Raw genomic sequence first — 9,777 nt, forward strand, 5'->3', positions numbered from 1 at the left:
TTAAGGTTAAGTCCATCAAGTTGGCAGCGCTACTTAAAGTTGCATTCCACCGAAGTTGATTAAGACCACTAATTATCCATTAAGGTGTATAATCTGATGTAATTAGCATACAATAATAAAGAACATGCAATATTATTAATGACGGACTACATGTAGAATTGTTAATATTAACATTGCAAAAACCATAAAGATCCCTTTTATTCACCGCATATTTAAGATGTTACGAGCTATAACATATGTAAAATGATCTGTAAAATATGGTTAAAAAATAGTGTTAAATGGACATTTCCAATGACTGGACAAGTTCCTATTTATATGGACTTACTTTAATTGATGCGGTGCTAAAGCGAATCTTTCTGTGTGGCATGGGTTCCTCTTCGTCAGATAATCCATTGATCTCTGAGTAGCCACTCTCTGGTTCAAATGCATCGTCCTCATCATCATCCAGACAACTTCCTTCAGACTCATCACCTACCCCACTAAAGGCGCTAATATCCACCATATCTGCCTCTGAAACGTCCTCATTTTTTTTGCAGTGATCGTACAGATCTAGGTCATTTCTAACCTGCTCCCCCTCTTCAAAGGAATCCGCCTTAGATGACAAGGAGCCCTCTACTTGGTGCACGATCCCTTCTGCGGATTCCATCCCAGGCGGGGGCTGAAAATGATCCAAAGGGTCTTTGGGAAGATCTCCATTTTCTGAACTAACGTCCTGGAGCAGTTCTTCAGCCTCAAGCGACTTGGCCTCGCAGGTCTCTGAGGCAGCGTCTCCCTGTTGCAGGCCACTGCCACATTCGGAGTCCTGAAGAGCAACCTCTGGATTCTCTTTCCCATCGTCTGTGGGTCCAGACTCCTGGTCCGACTCGAGGGTGTCCTCCACCTCCACTGGCCTGATTTTTCTGACCTCCTCAGCTTTTTGCGGCCTCTGTGCAGACGGTGCCGGTCTCGTTTCCTTCAAGCTGTCCCCGTGTTTCACCAGCGATGCCAACTTGCTGGCCAAGTTACTGCCGGATGGGGAGCCACCCAGCGACTTGTCGGGCTGTAGTTCCTCAGCCTGTTTCCTGCACTGGCCAGGCGTCCCAGGCAGGTCATGGGGGAGGTCGCCATCACTGTTGCTCCCACTCTCCGTCTTGAGTGCGTCCTGCTGGCTTTTAAGAACTAATTTGGACTTTCGAGAAAGTGGCTTGGTAGTGAGGGGGCAGGCGCCCTGCGTCGGCCCTCGCTCCAGGCCTTTCCGCTGAGTGGCACCGCTTTCGAAGACGGCGCTAAGCTGGCTGACGGTGGGGGAGATGGCTTCGGTCTCCAGGCTGTCCAGCGACTCGGTGCTCCCGTTGAAGCGGACCACCACGTCCAGCTTGCTGTCCTTCAGCCCGGCCCTCTCCTTCTTCAGCAAGGTGCGGTGGGAGGTGTTCTTCTCCTGGATGTTCTTCTCGAAGAGCTTGCGGGTCTCCTGCAGCTTGGAGAGGGGCCGCTCGGACTTGGTGTCGAAGCGACTCACCCGCTCCGAGACGCTGGTGCCCAGCTTCAGCAGGGCACTGTGGTCCACGTTCTCGTTCAGGCTGCTGGCCCGGGGCAGGGAGAGGCGGACGGACCTCTCCTTGCCCTTGGCCGGGATGCCGGTGGCCTCGTTGGGGGTGGTGCCCATCTTCTGCAGGAACATGTTCTTGATCCTGTGGACGTTGGAGCCGTACTTCTTGCCCCGGCTGCTCTTCCTGCCCTCGGCATCCTCGCCCGCTTTCTGATCACCGTTGGCAGTGGGTTTGCCCTCACTGCTTTGCTGCAGGGACTGGATTTCTGCTTCGTAGGCATTGCGGTGGGGAGAAGGGCTCCTCAGGCTGGATACTGATGTTACTGGTCCTGATGTTGGTGCTGATGTTGCTGCTGAGGCTGATGTCTCGGTCTTCATCATGTTTAATGCAGCTCTCCCCTTCTCCAGAGCTGCATTCTTCCCAGAGCCACAGACAGAGAATAGGAATTGCCTACAGAATAAGGCTCATGGTTGCAATCTGTCGACCTCAGGAAGGCTCCATCTACACACACAAAAAGGAGAAAGAAACACAAACCAAAATCAACCCCGGCCACCAAACACCGAACGCAGCATCAAAGAATGCAAGCCGCCCGATGGATTGCAAACATTTAATCCTTTGATTGCATCATTTTGATCGCGAAAGGCTGATCGCTTGATCCTTCTGCATTATCAACCTACACTGGGGCTGAGCGGCTCTCACTGGGTCCTACTGCCCGCCGGATGCACGCTCCTCATTCAACCAACCTCCAGAGCTGCTTCACTCTCTCTCACACACAGACACTCAGAAACACACACACACATACACACACCCTCTCAGACACACACAAACTCACTCAGACACACATACACACACACTCACACTCAGAAACACACACACATACACACACTCAGACACATATACACACACTCTCACAGACACATACACACACACACTCAGACACATACACACACACACATATATACACACACACTCAGACATACACACAGATACACTCTCACACACATACATACACACACACTCTCAGACACACACACACACAAACTCACTCAGACACACATACACACACACTCACACTCAGAAACACACACACACAGACACACGCACATACACACAGACACACACACAGACACATATACACACACTCTCACAGACACATACACACACACACATATATACACACACACTCACACTCAGACATACACACAGATACACTCTCACACATACATACACACACACTCTCAAACACACACACACAAACTCACACAGATACACATACACACACACACTCATTCAGACACACACACAAAACTCACACAGACACACACACTCATTCAGACACACACACATACTCACACACACACTCACTCAGACACAAACTCACACACATACATACACACACACATACATACGTACACTCACACACAAACATACATACAAACACACATACATACACACACACATACATACAGACACATACACATACAGACACACAGGGTTTGTTATTTATTCATGTCACAACTAGGCTTACATTAACACTGCACTGATGTTACTGTGAAAATTTGCTTGAATTCCTGCTTTTTCATGTTCACTGATTTACTGGGTTCTCCTCGTATCAGTCCACCACCCCCCCTCCACCCCCTGACCCCCTCCCCACCCCCTCCCCCCCCCCCCCCCCGCCTCATTTTCTTTAAAACAACAACAATAAACAGCACCATCATTTAAACAAAAATTAAATGCTGCGGGTGCTGAAAACCTGAAACAAGAACAGGGTGTGCTGGAAAACCCTCAAGCTGGTCTGGCAGCATCCTGAAAATGTAACCCATCCCCCCTCTCCACTCTCTCCAAACGTTACCCCTCACGTCTCCAAATTCCCAGCTTCAAGTTTATCAAAATGCACTTGAAATTGTGCAAGACACAAAATGTAAGAAGGGTTTATTTATGTTGGAACCATGGCTTTCTGGATAGGGAACCCAGGAAACCTACGGTTCTGAAAAAAAATAAGGAACATATCCCAAACATTTGTATTAATGAAAAAAGATCCTTGCAGTCTCCACCATTTCCCAAACAAAAATACTGACTGGAAAGTAACTTGCTGTTAATTTGCGTGTCACATAAAGAGAATAATATAAACAAATGTTCTTCATAGATGTTGATTATAAGTAACAGCACTAAATAATCAAGTAAATACGCGCTTTAATTTCCCACTACCTTTTTAAAATTCAAGGTAAACTGTAGATTAGAAGGCCATTTATGTTTATAAACTATTTCTAATGCACACTCGATATATATTGTGTGCACATATGGAATTTTGTACTGTGAGGAACTCTAATGAACAGTAATAACAGCAAGAAAGATTTTTGAACTACGAATTTCTGAAAGGAGGAAGTTTATGATCTAAAACCTGATATCACTACTTATACATATAAATAAAGGCTTTTTTGAAAAGTTCTAAAACACTTGGTTAGCTTAATAACACATCTGCCAAGCAGTTAAAATTCTCTCTAAAGTTACAAAGGGCCATTTCAGAAAACATATTGTATACCATCTGTAAAGTCCGCAGTAAAATGGTTATTTAATTAAAGATTCCTGAACATGAATGAATAGTAAGATATCATTTATCTACGATTGAATCCTATCCACAAAAGCAACATAAGGACTTTGCAAAAGCAACATAAAGGCATGAATTGTGTGGTGACGCTTAAATGGTAAGAGTAATGGAATTAATACTACAAGACCACTTTTTTAGGATGGGAATACTATCAATAACAATTTTCGTTTATCTATAATGAATCTATAACAGTTTTTATACTTTCTCATTTGTCAAGAGCTTGCAATGTCGGCTTTTTATTCTTTTTTCATTGGTTAGCCCGCCAGGGAACATTACCATTTGGGTTGTGCCAGTAAACATTTCTGACTTGTTACTGTATTTCCCTATCTGACCAAACACCTTCCACAAAACATAATGTCCTTTGGATTGGTGAGATAAGGCGTCACAGTAACCAATTACATCTGACTTGAGAAGTAGCTCACCTGCTGGGTGTTTACATTTGCCGTACAGTAGAAAGTGCCATAACACAGGGTGGGGAAGTGGCCAAAATGTTTTTTTTTGAACAAGCAAACGCTGGGTCACAGCATGAGAAGTCGGAGATGTTACTGAAACCTGATGTGAGAAGATGAGTTTTGAGAATTATTTAAAGATGACAGAGATGTATAAAAAGAGAGGAATTTGGGCAGCGAATGCTCAAGAACTTACAATATAAAAGGCTGAAACAAAAGTCTGTGAAAAATTGTCACAACAAGAAATAAAGTCTTATAAACTGGGAATATATTCATGTTGATGGATGATAGATTATTTTCAAACAAATTGGAAGATCCATGGGTAGCAACGTTATCAATGTTCTGTCTGCATATACTTTCTCTCAACCATTTCCATTACAAATTCCCATGTCTACATTTAACATGGAAATTACCCACATTAGGAGATAGATATATTTCTAATAAAGAAGGGCTAAGGGGATATGGGGAACAGGTGGGGAGGTAGATTTGAGACCAGGGAGAGATCAGCCATGATCTGATTGAATGGCGGAGCAGGCTCGAAGGGCTGAATTTGCCGACTTCTGTTCCTATGTTCCTAAATTTATACATGGGTTTAAAATGGAGACCGCATTATATCTGAAGACTATATACACAGGGTCGTGACTCTGCAGGTACAACACCAGAGATTAACTAGTTATGTACAAAATGATGCTGCACCAGAATTTCAGTTTTAATCCACAAGATTAGTCACTTGCATCTACCTTCGATTTAATATAAATGCATTCTTCTTAACAAATTTGTAATTATTGACCAAGTAAAATATCACGTGAAGCAACCTTATTGTCACTGTATGTGCCTTTCTTTTATGTTTTACCATTGTAATTCATTTTGGGATATTTCAATTGCAAAGAAATATTGGAGGTACATTTGTTCTGTCTCCTAAATTACATTTTATCACATTTTTATTTCAAATTAGTTGGATTGGACCGCTCTATGCAAGACATCAGGAGTTTGCATTTACAATTTAACTGCAAATGTAATTGGTTTTAGTCTTTTCTTACATTAACCAATATAGATATATTCCTGTAGTATATACATTATGTTCACTATTAATCAGCAATTCAACCTTAAGCAGCGTAGGCACACATCTGTAAGAAAGCACCCAGTTGTAACCTACATTTACAAATCTGTAATAACCTATTTAAGAAACAGACCATTCCTCCGCTTTTTCCCAGGGATGGGGAATTGAAAAATAGAAGGCATAATTCTAAGGTGAGAGGCGAAAGATTTAAAAGATCTAAATTGGCAACTTCTTCACACAGAGGGTGGTACATATATTCAGTGAGCTGCCAGAGAAATGGTTGAGGCAGGTACAATAGCAACATTTAAAAAACATTTGGATAAGTACATCGATGGGAAAGGATTAGAGGGACACGGGTCAAATGTGGGCAATTGGGACTAGCTGGGAAGGCACCATGGTCAGCATGGACTGGTTGGGCCGAAGGGCCTGTTTCTGTGCTGCATTGCTCTATGACTCTAAATCCATTCTACACCTATGACATCAATGGAGCATACTTGTAACATAATGCTTTAAGGAGTCTACTTACATTACAATCCCAAAATATGCTTCTTGAGATAGCATGGCCTTTGAGTCAATGACAAATGAAGTTAGGATCATAAGAACTTATGGAATAGGAACAGGAGTAAGCCAATCAGTCCTTTTGAGTTTGCTCTGGCATTCAATAAAATCATGGCTGATCATCCACCTCAACTCCAGCTTCCTGCACTATTCCTATATATCCCTTTATTCCCTTTGTATTCAAAAATCGATCAGCCTCTGTCTTGAATGTACTCAATGAGTAAGCAACCACAGCTCTCTGGGCAAAGAAATCCAAAGGTTGACAACCCTTTGAGGGAAGACATTGTTCCTCATCTCAATCCTAAGTGACCAGCCCCGTGTTCTAGAGTCTCCAGCCAGGGAAAACAATATCCCAGTATTAATACGGACTAGCCCCTTAAGAACTTTTATACATTTCAATTAGACCGCCTCTCATTCTTCAAAATTCTGGGGAATCCAGGCCTAGTCTACTCAAGGATAATAATGCTAATATACATTTGAACCTCCTATTGGTGTAACCAAAGTGAAAAACCACTAAGGAAATGAATTTAAGTCCTTCAAGTCATTGAGATTTTCTCCTAAATTAGCATCTAAATAAAAATAGTAATGGACTTACATCTTTATAAATAGTTTCCTGTATGATTTAACAAGCAGAATTCAAGTGGCATGTTGGTTAGCACTGCTGCCTCACAGCTCCAGGTACCCGGGTTCGATTCCCAGCTTGGGTCACTACCTGTGTGGAGTTTGCACATTCTCCTCGTGTCTGCGTGTGTTTCCTCCGGGTGCTCCGGTTTCTTCCCAGGGTCCAAAAATGTGTGTGTTGGGGGGGATTGGCCGTGCTAAATTGCCCCTTAGTGTCTGGGGGACTAGCTAGGGTAAATTCATGGGGATAGGGCCTGGGTGGAATTGTGGTCGGTGCCAACTCGGTGGGCCCAATAGGCCTCCTTCTGCACTGTAGAATTCTATGTTCAGATGCTTCAAGGAAATATTTAGCTACAGCTCCATAACACACAGAATAAGTGCAGTAATTAAGAATTGTTTTCCACTAGTTATCAATTGTTGTTGCTGGTTAACTCTGGTTGCTTATGAATGCACTAAGCTATGTGCAAGTATACTACATAAAAATGTAATAAGTATTAATTCTTCACCACAAATATTGTTGTTATAATTTATTTATAATATATATATGTTATAAATAAAAATTGTATATTTTATATATAATTGTAAATATGGCCATTTTAGCATTAAAGTGACATAAAAATTAGAAGAGTAAAATAATTACTGGCAATATTTTATGTAAATTGCTAAAGAATCTCGCTCCCATCCCTAATCAGCCATTCAATTTCGGAAACACTTCGCTCCACGTCATAGATTCATAGAATCCCCACGGTGCAGAAGGAGGCCATTCAGCCCATCGAGCCTGCACCCACAACAATCCCACCCAGCCCCTATCCCTGTAACCCCACATATTTACCCTGCCAATCCCCCTAAACTACACATCTTGGGACACGAGGTGGATTGGCCATGCAGGGATAGGACCCTGGGTGGGACACCATGGGGCAATTTAGCAAGGCCAATTAACCTAACCCACACATCCTTGGACAGTGGGAGGAAACCGGAGCACCCAGAGGAAACCCACGCAGACACGGGGAGAATGTGCAAACTCCACACAGACAGTCAACTGAGGTCGGAATTGAACCCGGGGCCCTGGCACTGTGAGGCCGATAGTAGTCATGATGTGGAGATGCCGGCGTTGGACTGGGGTAAACACAGGTTTTACTTCTTACTGTGTTGTGAGGCAGCAGTGCTAACCACTGTGCCACTGGACCACCCACGTAACATCAAGTAACATCATACTTCAGACCCTCAGTACATAAGCACCACAAAATGCCTCTGAAAAAGTTTTTAAATTAAAATGAGCGCTGTGTTAAGCTAGGTGTCTGGGGCAGGGTGGGGGAAGGGGGGATTATAAATACATCCAGTTCTATTGTATAGGCAAACATCATGGTGGGAGATTAGTGGTTTATTTCAAATAAATCACTAGCATCATACCTTCAAAAATCAGGAGTTACAGGGTTATCATTACTCAGTGACTTACTCTTAACAAACCACCCTCGCTAACGTGCGTTCTACTATCTATATTCTGAAGCAGGGTACTAAAGAATAAAAGAGTGAAAGGAGTTTTTACATTCCTGTGTTTTTTTTAATGTTAACAGAAATATGCAATCCTCAATTCTACTGAGTCAGATTCTTCCTACTTTTAATTCTTTCAACTTTTAATTAGAATCATAGAATCCCTACAGAATCCCTGCAGATAGAGGCCATTCAGCCCATCGAGTATGCACCAACAACAGTCCCAGAATCAAAGAACCCTTACAGTGCAGAAAGAGGCCATTCAGCCTGCATCGACAACAGGCCCTATCTCTGTAACCCCACATATTGACACTGCTAATCCCCCTGACACTAAGGGGCAATTGAGCATGGACAATCAACCTTACCCACACATCTTTGGACAGTGGGAGGAAACCGGAGCACCCGCAGGAAACCCACACAGACACGGGGAGAATGTGCAAAGTCCACACAGTCACCCGAGGCTGGAATCGAACCCGGATCCCTGGCGCTGTGAGGCAACAGTGCCAACCACTGTGGCTACCTACTTTGTGAGAATTATTTAATATTTGATACAAAGGGGGCGTGCATGTACATTTAAATAGAAATACTTGCATTTATATAGCGCCTTTCACGACCCCAGGTCGTCCCAAAGCCTTTCACAGCCAGTGAAGTACATCTGATGCATGTAGCCAGTGTTGCAATGTAGGGATATATATAAGAGGAAATGTTTAAAGTATACACTTATACCTATTATGCCTAGTCCTATCCATTGAAGCCTTCAAGTCTGTTAAATACAGATACAAAGTACAGTTGCTCTGAGTAAAAGCCCAGCGTTCAGTAGCACTAGGATCCAGAGTTCAGTAGCACTAGGATCCAGGGGGAAGCCATCGTACAAAAAGGCTTGGCTACGTTGCGTTTCCTGCGCGTTATTTCCCATTTCCCTGATAACTGTCAGCTTAGCAAAGAAACGTCGGATCCGGAAAGCGTTACAGACAGGAAATGTTCACCCATTAGAACATTTTATATGTATATATATATACACACAGAAAAAAAAGCGCACCCAAGCCCGTCCGCTGCTTGCTCTCTTTCAGCCACCGCGGGCTTTTTGCTACATTGGGAAGGACTTACATTGTAACCAGCTTGCAGTTCCCTTGTATCCTTGTCGGGGTGCGTGTGAATGTCTGAGTGTGTGTGTTTGTGTTTCCCCTTCTGTGATGTGCCGCAAGACTGGGTTTCACCAGCTACACACATGTCACATCGTCTTTAACCATCCACAGTCAAGCTGCAGGCGGAGCTTATAAACAATCCCCAAGTGTACAAACCATTAATGTTGATATCGTCTTTGTCTGTGTGTATGTGGACTTATAACCCTCTCACCATCCCCCATTGTGTCTTATACTTGTCCCAAACCAAGTAGGAATTGGATATACCAAACATTTTCATTTCTGTTTTCAGTTTAGCCCTTATTTTTTTTTACAACCT

At 43.3% G+C, this 9,777-nt stretch overlaps 1 protein-coding gene across 1 annotated transcript in view; it reads right to left on the bottom strand.

Annotated features, from left to right (window-relative positions):
* The window catches only part of LOC144500642 (neurabin-2-like), a 275,662-nt gene extending 266,146 nt beyond the window's left edge, over positions 1-9,516 (bottom strand). The window contains exons 1-2 of the mRNA XM_078223903.1: positions 9,424-9,516; positions 326-2,030 (exon numbers count right to left, since the gene is read on the bottom strand). Coding sequence (XP_078080029.1) covers positions 326-1,909 — 1,584 coding nt within the window. The 5' untranslated portion in view covers positions 1,910-2,030; positions 9,424-9,516. The remainder of the gene's footprint in view (positions 1-325; positions 2,031-9,423) is intronic.
* Between the last annotated feature and the right edge of the window lie 261 nt (positions 9,517-9,777).

Source organism: Mustelus asterias, chromosome 11 (assembly GCF_964213995.1).
Source record: "Mustelus asterias chromosome 11, sMusAst1.hap1.1, whole genome shotgun sequence".
NCBI lineage: Eukaryota > Metazoa > Chordata > Chondrichthyes > Carcharhiniformes > Triakidae > Mustelus > Mustelus asterias.